The 13,707-nt window shown below is 44.4% G+C and overlaps 1 protein-coding gene across 1 annotated transcript; it reads right to left on the reverse strand.

The window, feature by feature from the left end:
• Nucleotides 1–292: 292 nt before the first annotated feature.
• Nucleotides 293–10,850, reverse strand: T265_12454 (hypothetical protein; the record flags this gene model as incomplete). The annotated part of the gene is given in 7 exon segments (XM_009163870.1): nt 293–675; nt 2,098–3,515; nt 3,521–3,725; nt 7,646–8,956; nt 9,979–10,326; nt 10,369–10,587; nt 10,621–10,850. Coding segments are annotated over 7 exon segments (3,915 nt in total).
• Between the last annotated feature and the right edge of the window lie 2,857 nt (nt 10,851–13,707).

The following is a 13,707-nucleotide window of genomic DNA, read 5'->3' on the forward strand; positions in this document are numbered from 1 at the left end:
CTGGCAACACGACCACATGTTTGTCGTGGAAAACTTAAAACCGGGCAGCTTAATGTTCAATAGACCCATCTGAGTCAATCTAGCGTTACCATTGGGTCGAAACGTATAAGGTAGGCTTCAACGACTTCAACTTCTTATCAGTGGGTTCTTTTTGTGCATATCCCGAATTTAAATATTTGTATGACCGCGGTCCGACATGCACTTTCTTGCTCAAGCAGTGGGGATATATTGGAAAACGAAAATGTAGCCCTTCCTTTCAAGTCGACGAGAGAAAAGCTACTAATGTTCTCAGGCAAGTGTATGCCAAGGCATGACTTTAATTAGAAAAGTCGTGTTTTCACAATTATTAATAACTCTAAAAGAATAACACGAACATAGATAAGATATAAAAATAATCTTAGGTTATCAGTTAAGGAAGCCACACTCCAAACATCCGAAACAACTGTCCAAGACATCCGTTTGAATCTATACGAGCTGATTGAATCATTCATCAACGCTGTCCTCAATAATCTCAAGGTCATCTGCAGTTTCATTCACGTGGCTTGCATCACCGGGATTGCTTGTCCCTGGGCTTGTATACACTCGGGAATCCTCGATAATCAATGGCTCCGGGCACTGCACGTCACGCACATCGTCATCTGTGCTTCCAGCTGCTAGCCCTGATTTTGCGAGTATCTGCACGAAATAGAGAAAATCAGCAGAGGAGACATGAGAACGACAGGAAAGCTGTTCGAACCCAAATGATCCTGACGCATGGTTTGGCATGTGCTTCAACTCTACAAAGCGGAAAGCGCTGCTACAAGACCGGGTGGAATTAAACACAAAACTCATGCCTGTGGATCCGCTAATCGAGGTAGCAAATAAATTTGTTTACCTGTAGACTGGCTGGAGACGTGACCACTTAAAGAATAGGGAAAACAGGGTAGCTTTTTCTACCCTTCGCCACCGATGTCTGTCGAATGCAAGGCATACACTGAGCTGGTGCGATTCATGACACTTTATGGATCACAAACATGGTCTCCATGCAAAAAGGACGTACGGTGTTTGACCATCGGCGTCTATGACAGATAGTTTCAAACCGTCTGTCTTTCAACCCCAAGTGACCATATCACTATTCCGTATTCTGAGGCATTACAAATAGGTTTTCTTGATTTTGCAAAAGAAAGTGAACGTTAATCCATATATCTCGTGATTTTGTTCCAAATGTAATAGCCTGGGCCGAAAGGAAGCCCAACAATTCAGGATACGGTGAACTGGTAGTGCAAGGAATCGATGAGACCTAACCAAACTATGGCAACTAAAAACCATGTACACCTTGTACGTAGTAGATGGTTGCCAATGAAAAATATGAGAAGCAAATAGGGTACTAGGCAGGAAGTCAACCCAGAGCTTCATATTGGCTTTGTCTGAAAGAAAATGGTAAGGACATCACCGAAAAAGGACAGGTTCATTTTGTGACGGCTAGAAGCTTCTTCGACGGTTCGACTCACCCGGTTTGCTCAAATCAACGAATTACCTTTTATAGGAAAGGTCAATGCTTGCGAAAATCTCAGAATTAAAGTAACACTAAAAATAGTTGTGTATATACCAGCGGTGGTTGTAGCGGCCAACGTAATAGTTCGAAAGGATATGTTGTACATACATCGATAAGCGTGTACGGCGGTGAAGTGGCGATGATAACCAATGTTACCACCAGTAATGATGATGATGGGGAGGAGTAAAACAGTCACACGGAGATAGGTCATGTGATCATCGCTTACAGCGCGCCAACATTTTCCAGGTTTCAGTTTCTTGCAGAGCCTAATAAGCACCTTGCGTTAAGACTCGATACGATGGACGTCATCACACCCACTGTTGTGCAAGCAATCTATACATTGCTGCTCAGTGGATTATGGAGAGCTTAATTTGATCAACTGTGAGGGTAGGAGCAGAGGAAGCCAACTATTGACCGAATCAAAACCGTCGATGGATATGACGAAAGGTAGTGACAGTCCTTATAAGTACTGAGATCAGTCAACTGGAAAAGAGGATTGATTGACAAGGAAATGTAATACGGGTCATCTATACGTTGTACATTATGGGAAGAGGTCAGCTCACCTTATGTACTGATCTCATATCAACTGTGCGCATCAACTCATCTTCATCCACATCAAGTGTGATATCCATTTGAACAACATCCACTCCTCCCAGGTCAGGTGGTGCCTCAGGGGATTGAGCAGTTTTACACACTGCGCTTGTGGGTGGCATCGTGACGATAGTGGGTGAATGTAACCGCCCGAATTTAGTGGGCCTCGCAAGAGGAGTTAGTGGAATAGTGGTTGGTTGTTGTTTTTCTGAAACGATCGGCGTTGATTGAAATGCATTTATCAGTGCTGAATTGCTGAATGCTTTTTGTAGTGGTAGGGGAGATGACGAATTTGCTAAAGAGTTGTAGGTGATAGTAGGGGGTGGGTTCACTTTTACTGACTGATGAGATCCGTGGGATGAAATCAAGCCGGTTCCACGAGAGTTAACAGAAGAGGAGTGGCTGTTTGTGTACCGGATATTTGGATTGGATCCTGTGGATGAAGTTGCCCACTCTTCCACTGACCGATTAGCCTGATCCAATGAGTTTAGCGGGGTCGTTTGTCTATTAGTTGCCCCTTCCGAGTCAGTCACTAGGTGTGGTACACCGCTGGAAGTTTTTGTCACATTTACAGAACTGCCTGCGGAGTTCGATTTGCGAGTGACCAAAGGGGCGCTGTTTACGTCTTCTGTGGGATTCTTGGGCGGACTGGAAATGCTCATTTCCATCAAACTTTCAGTCAGTTCGTCCTCGATGACTATAACAGACGCCTCTTGAGGAGTTCCAGCATCATTTAAGTTCAATGAATTAGGAACAGGTGGCTGCTTCACAATGTCTGAAGAAGGATATCCAAGTTGTGGACGGTTGAGCATTGGTCGTCTCGAATCTACTTTGGAGGGAATTAAGAACACACCATCAGCTGGTAGCTGAATAGGAGCAACATAATCAGGTCGGCTCTTTGTGTGTACTTTTGTAGAAACAACTTGCTCTGACGGATCTTTGACATCAACACATTCCCTGGCGATTGCATGCTCAGCTGCCTTGAGACGGTTGTGGAGAAATTCATGTTCACCTGGTGTCGTTTCCTCGTACTGAACAGCTTCTTTACGACTAAAAAGTAGATCGTGGAAAGACAGACCAAATACAGTATCCTTATGATCTTGGCCGGTCAAATATAACAAATGTGGCCGGATTGTTTCATCGGACCACTTCTCCGCCTCCTTATGCAGAGCAGCCAGTTGCTGTTGGGTCGTTGAAATTCTAGGGTCTCCAAGACTGAACAGTTCCCGCAAATCTTGGTTAGTGAAATACCGGTAGGGATCCTGATCTGCCTTGTTTTGACCAGTAGTGGTAGTCTGACGTATCACTGAATTTTTGAAGATTTGACGGCGATAGATCTTCTCTTCCACAGTTCCACACTGATCTGCCTGTTTTGACCAGTAGTGGTAGTCTGACGTATCACTGAATTTTTGAAGATTTGACGGCGATAGATCTTCTCTTCCACAGTTCCACATGTAAGTAAACGATAAACAATCACGTCGGACTTTTGACCGATTCGGTATGCCCGGTCAACTGCCTGAGCATCCGTAGCAGGGTTCCAACTAGGATCCAAAATTATGACACGACTGGCTGCAGTCAATGTGAGGCCAACTCCACCAACCTATGTGGAAAACGAAGATCTTATTAGGTGTGGGATACGTACGTCAAAATAGCACATGCAAAATAAGACCAGAGGTACACATGTGAACCGCAAGACGATATTATGGGAAACTACTCCGTTCAGAGTTGAATTGAATACAGAAAATATGGAGCACTGTACACAACCCATCTTCTAGGAATACAAGGTGCAAGTTACCAGGAAACAGCAGAAATTGCAATGGGATCACCCATCTTCCTAATTGTGACACAAAACCATGAAGAATGGAAGTTGATGGGCTCTGATAATTCATCCGAAATTTGGTCACAGTAAATCGACGCAACACTGGTGACGTCAGTGATTGATTCTACCGTCCTCTCGCAGCAGCGAATCCTCTATAGAAATGGAAGACTTATAACCCGGTGTCTCTTCAGACTACTTGATTCTTGTGAGGATTGACGATACGGTGGACAAATTAGTTCACCGAAAACAGCTGAATGGATGGATACGTTGCTTTGTACTGCAGACCCAGTATGTGCTAAGAAATAAGGGGCCACCAACGTAATTTGAACACCGATTATGCGGCTTAGTGCGCACAATTTGAAAGAGAACGATAACGAATATGTTACATAATCGACTCGCGCACGCGATTATATCAATAAATCTTCAGTGAGGCTGAAAAACTAACCATGACAACTATTGCTAAGCTGAAAGGTAGTCACACCGTGCAGGAAAAGTACGTCTGAAAACGAATCTTTAGCCAACACAGAATGAGAGTAGTGTACAAAGATAGAGCACCTAAATGCCCCAAAGCGCTCTTAGAACAGAACCAATGTGCGCACGAAATACAGTGAAACAACCACGAGCCATGTGGCGCGATGGTCGGATGTCAGCATTAAAGAACTCGAACGTTGCTGTAGGAAACAGCATTCTAAAGCCTTGGTGCCTCCGGAGAACGTAGAACCCAGCATATTCTACAGTGAAACACTATCGATTGCGCTTCATGGATCTGTTTAAACGTGGATTCCAGAAGCTTTGTCGACCGGCTTATAAAGTTTGTAAAAAGAGTGTTACTTAAGTAGACGGACAACGTATACACACGAAGACACAACCCCCGCATAGATGTATATGGATTCCTTCTTCTTACGGTGGAAAGAGGCAATGGCAGTCGGAGCCCTGACATCGGCTTACCTGTTTCGAACTTGACCCAGAACATGACTGTCTCAGCCACAATGAAAACCTTTGTTACCCACTGTGCCCCAGTGAGCTGTATCTTCCGTGTCACATTGGTTACATATTGCACACAGTAAACGTCATTTCCATCAGTTTGTCAGCAATCTATGCCGTGTCATCAATTGGAGTGAATGCAGGCGCAGGTTGATTCCAGTCTTGAAAGAGTACTTTAGACTTACGGGGCGTAAAACACAAGGCATATCATGTCATTCAATCGGCAGGCGGTCAACTACTATTTGTACATGTGCGAAACCAGCGAGTCACACCTTCGTCTAAGACTCTATCACCTGGTAAGAGTTAAAGGCCACCACCTTTGACATCCGTTACAGTCTTTCTAAAGACTCCGCCCACGAAAAACTACAGGTTATAAACGGGGAACAAAGCCTGTCACAAGTTCAAATTCTTCTGAGAATTTTTGGCTGTATGAAGGTTTCTGGATGAAAACATGGTTTTCGGGGACTCCAGTAGTAGACAAACCGTTTGATAGGACGACACTATCTGTTAGGCCAAAGGCCACCCTAATTTTCAGAGATGTCAAAATAGTGGACATGCTTTAGATGAAAATTGGAGCAACGAGTCTCGGTCTCAGAAGAAACACGGTCTACTGTTCTCGGAACCACAGATCGTTTTTGACAGACAATCTGTTTCAAAGGATGCAGGTCATGATATTCAGTGCAAATGGAGGCAAAATGATTCCTCAATGACTGCCCCTCTGTTAAAAGTGGAGGTACAATCGACCCACTCAATCGAATGGAGACTGCCTCTATGTTTACAGTTTCAAGAAATGGAGCTTTTATCGACCTTACTAGGAGATCTCCCCCATTCCTGAACAAAACTTGACGTAGGTTATCCGGACCTGGTGCTTTATGCAGTTTGCTATTTCATCAGTGGCTAGGATGAAAGGACCAATAGATACTAGTTCTGTGGTTTAGCTGCACTACGGTCGGAAATGACAAGGCCATCGTCCTGAGTGTCTTTATAGTTCCGTTATTTATGTGCCATCCACTTGACAAATAGCTTTATTAACACCAGATCGCTTGGAGCCGAGACTGGGCATGAGATGGAACACCTCGTATAAACTTTCTAAAGAAGCAGGGTGCTACTGTAAAGGTTCCATGACTTGAGATTTGCTCGTCTGGAAACTTATAGCTGGATTAATAAAGCATGGCACGGCAGTTCATCGCACACTAATATCAAGATAATGCACCACAAAGAGGGGCAGTGCTCTAGTAGGATCCACAGTAAGATATCTATCAGATTTCTGTAGGATTTTTGAAGAGATAAGCCATCTTGAGAGTTCATCCAAAGGAAGGCGATGGACGTAAGTATCAGTAAAAGCAAACTAACATCCCACGTGTTTCAAAGGTCGCACAACAGTGCTGAATCCAAGTAATCGTGTGATGAGGCGTGCATCATGATACATGAGTAATAAATTGCTCAAAACTTCGCTGACCCGGCCGAAGAATGGTCCGATATTCAAAGCCCCAAACGTACCGTTAACCTCTGCTTGCAATGCACCTCAAACCAGACACCATACTTGTAAATGTTAGCAGTTTTCGGCCTTTCTATAAAAACACTAATCGAACAACTATTTCATACAGCCACTTTATGGAGAGTGTCTTGAAAAGTGGTCACTCGGCGAGTAAGCTTTCAACAGGCAAATCTAAGAAGCGTCTCTTGTTCGTCTTTGTGTACTTCCTGTGGATGCCATTATTAGGAAAGCGAATAGAGCCTGGGTTGCAAAACATTGTGCAAGGAATCTGCCTTGAAATAACCTTTACTGACAGTCGACCAGCAACTACTACTGAGGGTGATTTTTTGGATGACTACGGAGTGCGGGTTCGTGTGACTGGCAAATACATAATTCACACGAAGATATAAGGTGTGGACAGAATAAACGAGCGTTCAGCTGTAACACGCTTTCGGTGTCCAGCTGCCATGCCACCAAAAGTAAGCACGACGGCTACGATGCCCAAGCTTAGACAGGGAAAGTCGAGATGCACAGGTCGGGTTCGAACCACGGAGCCTCTAGCCAGTAAATTCGCGCTCTAACCACTGAGCCAGCTTGTGGACAGAAAATTAGAGATGACTGGTGATTTCGATTAGGACGTCTTGGAAAACGAAGGCAGCACAGGTGAGAAACCATAAATGACGTGAAAAAACCTCATTCAGCTCACAAACTAGCGAAAACCGAAATTTCCGATGAACCCTAAAGGAATTCGGTTTCAGTTGCATTATGTTAAGACAGTGATACCAACCCAATTGCTGAACAATTCGTAGGCTTCCGCATTACGGAATTCCGCTTTCGGATTACCATAAATGCTACTCTCTTCGTGAGCATGGGGATGGCGGTGTCACCACAGTTCATACGACGACTGATTTGTCCTTTGATGAAGCAGCAAAACAATCCACCGTCTGAAGAAACCATATGATCGAGAGAATTTAAATTAGACTACTCGGATGAAGGAGCGAAGGAAGATAGAAGTACAATCTTTCCTCACTTTGGCACCAGAACTTCGAATAGGAAAAGTATAGCCACATTAAATAGGTTCAGGAGACTTATTCTCGCAAGAGAAGAACACTGAAAAATGTCCACCTCACTGAGAAGAACACTACAAACTGAATTTAAAATATAAAGGCATGCTAACAAAGCGTCCTTGTCAATGAAGATTGGTAAAGTCTAAGAGTGAATTATCCGTGACATAACTTACCTGTGTAGTAAGAAGCATTACAGTGTAAGAAGGGTCCCTTTCGAACAAACGTATGACATCTAATCGTTCTTCAACTTTCGTTAAGCGGCCATCCAAACGAAGCACTCTGTGTCCTCGGGACTGAGAAGCGTTTTCGGGACGATTATTTATAGACAAGATAACTTTTTCCGCCATATCCAAGAACCGGATACTCTGAGAAAATATCAATGTTTTTGGGACGGTCCCACTGCCAAGCTGTTTTTCACTTAGGAACGAACTCATCAGCAAGCTAAGAAACATGAGTTTACCCGATTCGTGGACGAGTTGTGAGGCCGGAGGCAAACTCTGCTTTGAATATCGCTCATCTGGCACACTGGTTACTTCCAAGTTCAAACTGGCACATTGATGCGGAGATAAGAGACGAGGGTGATCACAGAGTTTCTTCAGAATTAGTAACTCCATCAGGGGTGAGCGACGAGTGGTTCCAATTAACAATTCCTTCACTTGATCGAGTTCCAAAAAGTCACGATAGCTCCGTTCCTGAACTTCTCGTAAATAAATCCATAGAACCAAATCAGTCTTCTTTGGCATTGGTTCTACGGGAGCAACAAGTCCAATATCAGGATTCATCGTTGAGACAGACGATTTTTTGTCTACACCAGAGGGGAGAATTTCATCTTTCGTACGCCGAAGGAAATACGGATCAATGATTCGACGCAAACTCTGTGCCATTAATTGTCCGTGTGCACGTTCAGCCCGAGATGCATCCTTCTCACGTGCTCTCCTGATTGGTTTCTCGTATTCATTCTTGAATGTCTGCATACGTCCCAAAAGTCTACCGGAATGGGTGCAGTTGTACAGAGACCACAATTCTAGCAAATTGTTCTGCACAGCTGTGCCTGTAAGCAGTACTCGATGCTCAGCTGCAATACTAAGAACTGCTTTTGTAGTTTTAGCTGACGGGTTTTTTATTTTATGAGCCTCGTCCAAGATTAGATAATCCCAGACAAATTCAGGAGCCATGCGACCCTCCAAATTTGACGGCTTTGCACTCATAAACTGCGGATTAGCATGAAAATCAACGATCAGATCTTCCGCACCAGCTGCAACCATCCCGTATGTAGTAAGAACAATCCCTCCACTGCGTTGAATCATGGATAGTGAACGTAATCGCTGATTTCTGTTCCCATCATGGAAAACGACAACACGTAGTGCAGGAGCCCACCGTTTCAGTTCAGCTTCCCAAGTGACGAGGACACTAACAGGCATCAAAATCAGAGCAGTCAGTCGTTTTGAACTTGAGATGAACAGCCCTGACAGAAAGGCAATGACCTGTGGAAAAAAGAATGGAGAAAAGACAAGACGTTGGGCCAAGGCCAAAAGTAAGACATCAAGCATACTATCAAGGTTCATGAGTGTTCTGGTACCAGATTTCACAAAGTTCTCTACCACTCACAAGCAACCAGAAAAAAATGTTCAGTCACCAGTGACGCTACCAGATTTGGGATTCTTGGCGGGCAGGACAGCTGATCGGCACAACCAGGGAAGTGAGTTGTTAGAGACGTCGGGCAAACCAACTACATCGCTCGAAATCTAAACAATTTCACTTATTCGGGCGTAACAGTTCAATTTTGTTGAGCATGCGTCAGTGTAGAAGTGGTAACACACTGATCTCACGTGTCAGAGATGCAGAGCTGTCCGAACCTCGACAAACCAGGGGATACGCACTGCTCGTCCACTCTGACAGGGACGTAAACGCTAGCTCAGTGCTTTTTTCCTTCGGTGTAGGCTAACCGGAATAAGTAAGCAATGACGTAAGGACCACACACTCGCGAAATGGTGTGTGAAATAAAGTGAAAAGTTATTTCACTGTTCAAGGCTTTGAGCTAAGGTGCTAATGAGTATCACTGAGAGTAAATAGCGAAACAAGTCGAATGTATTTCATCGTGACGAAAGCAGTGTGGTGTGGTTGATCATGCACACCGGCGTTGAATAGGGGTGTGTTATACTGCTAGTATACTGCTAGTTATACTGACTAGTATAAGTACTTCAACTTCCATGTACTGAAAAAAATCAGGTGCGATTGCTAAAAACTAGTCGCTGAAAACTGGACTCGAAATAGCCGGTCAACAGTACTGGAGAGTAGTCGCTGAAACTGGACTCGAAATAGCCGGTCAACAGTACTGGAGAGTACTCTGGGGACTCTAATCCTTTAACACATGGCTACATTGTTAAAGCATTAGTCGAATTTTTAAGTCGGTATATATCGACTAACCCAGCAGCCAAAAAAAGAAACTGTCAGGTCTTACGAAATCACTGAGTGAGAAGATTGTATGCTTCTTATGTTATACTACCTGTACAGTTTTTCCCAGTCCCATATCGTCTGCCAATACACCACCTGGTGCACGTGTGTGAAGATCCCACAGCCATTTCACACCATCTTTTTGATATTCGTACAGTTTCTCGTACATAGCACGGGGTAGACGAAGACCCTCAGCAACGTTGACGACATCATCAGCTCGTGAACCCATTTGGTTGTATCCGTTTGTCTCAGACAGCTGGGCACCTATCCTATCGATCTTGCGTTGGATTTTGTCTGACGGTGCAATCAGCTGCACTTCACGTAGTAGTCGGATGCATTCCTCCAGTTGACCTTCTTCGTACAGAACTCGGGCTTTCGTAAGCATGGATTCAGCATCAGCCTAAGAAGCGGAAGGGTGAAAGTTCGGAAAGATAATACAAACCTCATTATGCTCCTTCTTTGAGCTACTCGGTCGTGTATCACCTGCTGCTGCCTGCTCCAATTCAGTCATCCGGATGGCTTCCTCAACCTTTCTGATTTTTCCAGCAGTTTTATCACAGGGCACGCATTCATACGATTCCTTTAGGAATCGCAAAGCGTCCGGCAAGTTCCCTGATCTGAAGGCCTCCCGAGCTTGATCAATGAGATGCCTGGCAACCTCCTAGAGGAATGTGAAAGTACACCACATGTTTACCCTGACGGGAGTGGGCGGAGAATTTTCAACATCACTGTCATCTTCCTTGTTTGCTGAGTCGACATAAGGTTTTATACGCTCGATCTTCCGTAATAATTTAGGACAAGGCTTGATTTCATAGGCTTGGTTGCAAAGTTCGAGCGCACTTCGGAACTGCCCCTTCTCGAAAAGGATTCGGGCCTCAGAAAGTAGTGATTCGAATTTGGACTCCTCTGTTGTCATTAAGATATCTATAAAAATAGAACAGATAGGACTGAAACAACCGAGTGGCTTAAGAACATGAGATGGCTGAATGCGTCGTACAAATTCTACAACAGTATTGCTAATTAAGAAAGTGAAGCTGACTACGAGTGTACCCCCACATACACGCATGCCTACAAATCATACGGATAAAAATGTTGGTTCCAGTGAAGAATTCGGCACAACACATGGAGACAAAGTTGTACCATACACCGCGTCTGATCTTGGTGCGCCACGTCTGCAGTTGATCTCGGAGATAATGCTACGCTAAATTATATTTTAAAATTCCAAAATAGATATCGCCGTTGAGGCAGCTCAAAAAGTCGAAATTGGCTGTTAAGGCTTGTGGACCGTTGTGGAAATCAGAGAATCCCTATAGTACCGCTCAAGCGACCAATCGATTCCAAGACTAAGAAGCACTGATGACAGTGAGCAGACTCGCAGAAACCAGACACGTCGAACTCGAAAATCCCCATCGTGTACAGGGGACGGCGTTTTCCATCGGACAAAATCTCAAATGCTCGTGGGTAAAACGCCGGCCAGGTAAATCACCCAGAGGGATTAGAGATTACGAGTAAGATAGGACGTACATTCGGCGAAGCATTCTGCGGGAGGCCGTTGAAATTTATATAAGTGTTCCAAAGCCTTGGACAGAGTAAGCATTTGATCAATGAAGAGAATCTACTCTGATTTGGAATTTTGTATTGAAACTTTGCTTCTGATAAACGCTACAGAATAAGGGACAAAAATATTTTAGCTACCGACTCCAGCTGGAGGGTTGGATATCATCATCCGGAACAGCAACATTAGTGGTGACACTGACTCTCCACTTCCATACGACAACGAGGTTTAAATCTTTTTAAAGTCTAACAATAGGGGAAGAAGTGGATGGATGAAGAAGGTACCTGGTGCCAGTCTGAAGCAGGTATTCTGAGGTAACTACACTTCTAAACGCTTAATCAGGCGATCTCGAAAGAAACTGACGACACGAACGCCATGGACATCAGTTGTCAGACGTCATTGCTTTTAATATCTTCAGCCAATGAAATGAAGGGTCAGGTGTAATCAATTTGGGACGACAGACCAAACACAATAGCCTCAGACTCCTCGTAATCTTTTTCGTACCCTTCTGCCAAGTCACGTGTTGCTCACCGAATTTATGAAGACCATCAGAGTTAGTCTTAGTTCATCGATAAGGAAGTTGAACGGAATGAAGAGAGTAGATATTGTTGCCAGACACCACACCCTGTAGGAGAGCTTTCAAAAAGATCTCTATGTACATCCGTAAGTATGAAATCATGGGAATTTGATTAAGTTCAAGTAGTTCTGCGGACCTCCTGTGAGATACACATAACCGAAAACACCATCAAAGTCAAGGTACAACAAAGCTATAGTTGGCTTGTAAATATGGTGAAGACGTGGTGGATGCAGCCTCTGTTCGATCAGAGTCCCATTTGATGCTCATGAGTTAAGGTTTTGCGTGCTGCCACAAGAAAAGAAAGAATCGGCTTAGTAATGACGATGGTAAGTAGTTGGGGGTTGGATTCCATACGCAAAAATTCACCCCGTCGAACGCAAACTGATAGTTGCACAATCCATCCCACAGACATCTTTCGGTTAGAACAGCGTTCAAGGGTTAGTGTGAGCGATGAGTACTTGGTATAAAACTCCGTGACAGCCGAGTAACCCCAAGAACGATTTGAGTTCACAACGGACGGTGGAATCAGTCTCGACGATACGGAAACGGATAAATTCCACTGAAATCAGCAGGAACTCGCGCCTTTTTCCGGTCGACACCCGGTCCTACGTCTTTTGAAAGGCGGCATCCAACTAGGGTGACTTCTTCGGTCATATCCACAACGCCAACATATAGGTATGCAGCAACCCCGTCCACAATCTGCCAAAAGATTGCATTTTTCACTTCGAATGGCAATGTGTGAATGTCAAATATCCGAATTCTTCTACTTTAATTCGCAATTAACCGCTGAAAGCCAACTGCGTCGACACTCACCTTCGCAAGGGTCAAGATAGCAGTGCTCCAGCCCTCGTGGTTCCTTCCCGTGGCATGGCAGTTAGGCACTAAAATGGTGCTACAGCTGAACGATTTTTCACGTCCGCAAAAATACCAGCAGCTATCGACAGTGGATACCAGTGAGCGCTTGAGGCGTCACTTGAGCCTCTAGAGCCCTCGTCACGGGTACGCATAGCAGCATGTTTGACAACCACAACTGAAATAGCCCACGGAGAGTAGCACATCAGTTTCAAGACTCCGGGATCTTCCAAGCGCTTCACTTTTGCATCAAGTGTTACACATAAGTGAGGCATAGATTTAGATTTCGAAAAGTAACCAAATCCATCGCCAGAAGCCGCATCATATTTCTGGTGCAATCTCGGAATCGCCGCACCGACTGAATTGCTAGTTTCTGACGTCTGGAGCATATGTGAAATGTTGGAGGATGCAAACGATCAACTCTATATCCATGAGGTTAAACTCATGAGGAGTAGAGTGGTAACCCCATGTATATCCACCTCACAAACACTCACCGGGTAAATGGAGCTTACCTCCTGATGTATTCCTGGGGTGTTGATTGTTTTTCTATAGTTTACTGCTCAAATATTTCTCCTACTGCGACGGGAATTGACTGCGATATCGAGCTGCAACAGAATTATAATCCGTTCTTCTCTTGCTCGTACTCAAAGCTAGCTACCCTCATAGGCAATGCAATTTCCTGATACCTCCATCACCAGTCTCACACGAATGGTGAGCGCTGGACTTCATTGGATTTGATGGATGATGACTGGAGTACAAAGCATGTGGTTTTCTTACCCCGTAACAGTGAATGCTTC

The sequence above is a fragment of the Opisthorchis viverrini genome (genome assembly GCF_000715545.1).
Source record: "Opisthorchis viverrini unplaced genomic scaffold opera_v5_1, whole genome shotgun sequence".
Classification (NCBI taxonomy): Eukaryota; Metazoa; Platyhelminthes; class Trematoda; order Opisthorchiida; family Opisthorchiidae; genus Opisthorchis; species Opisthorchis viverrini.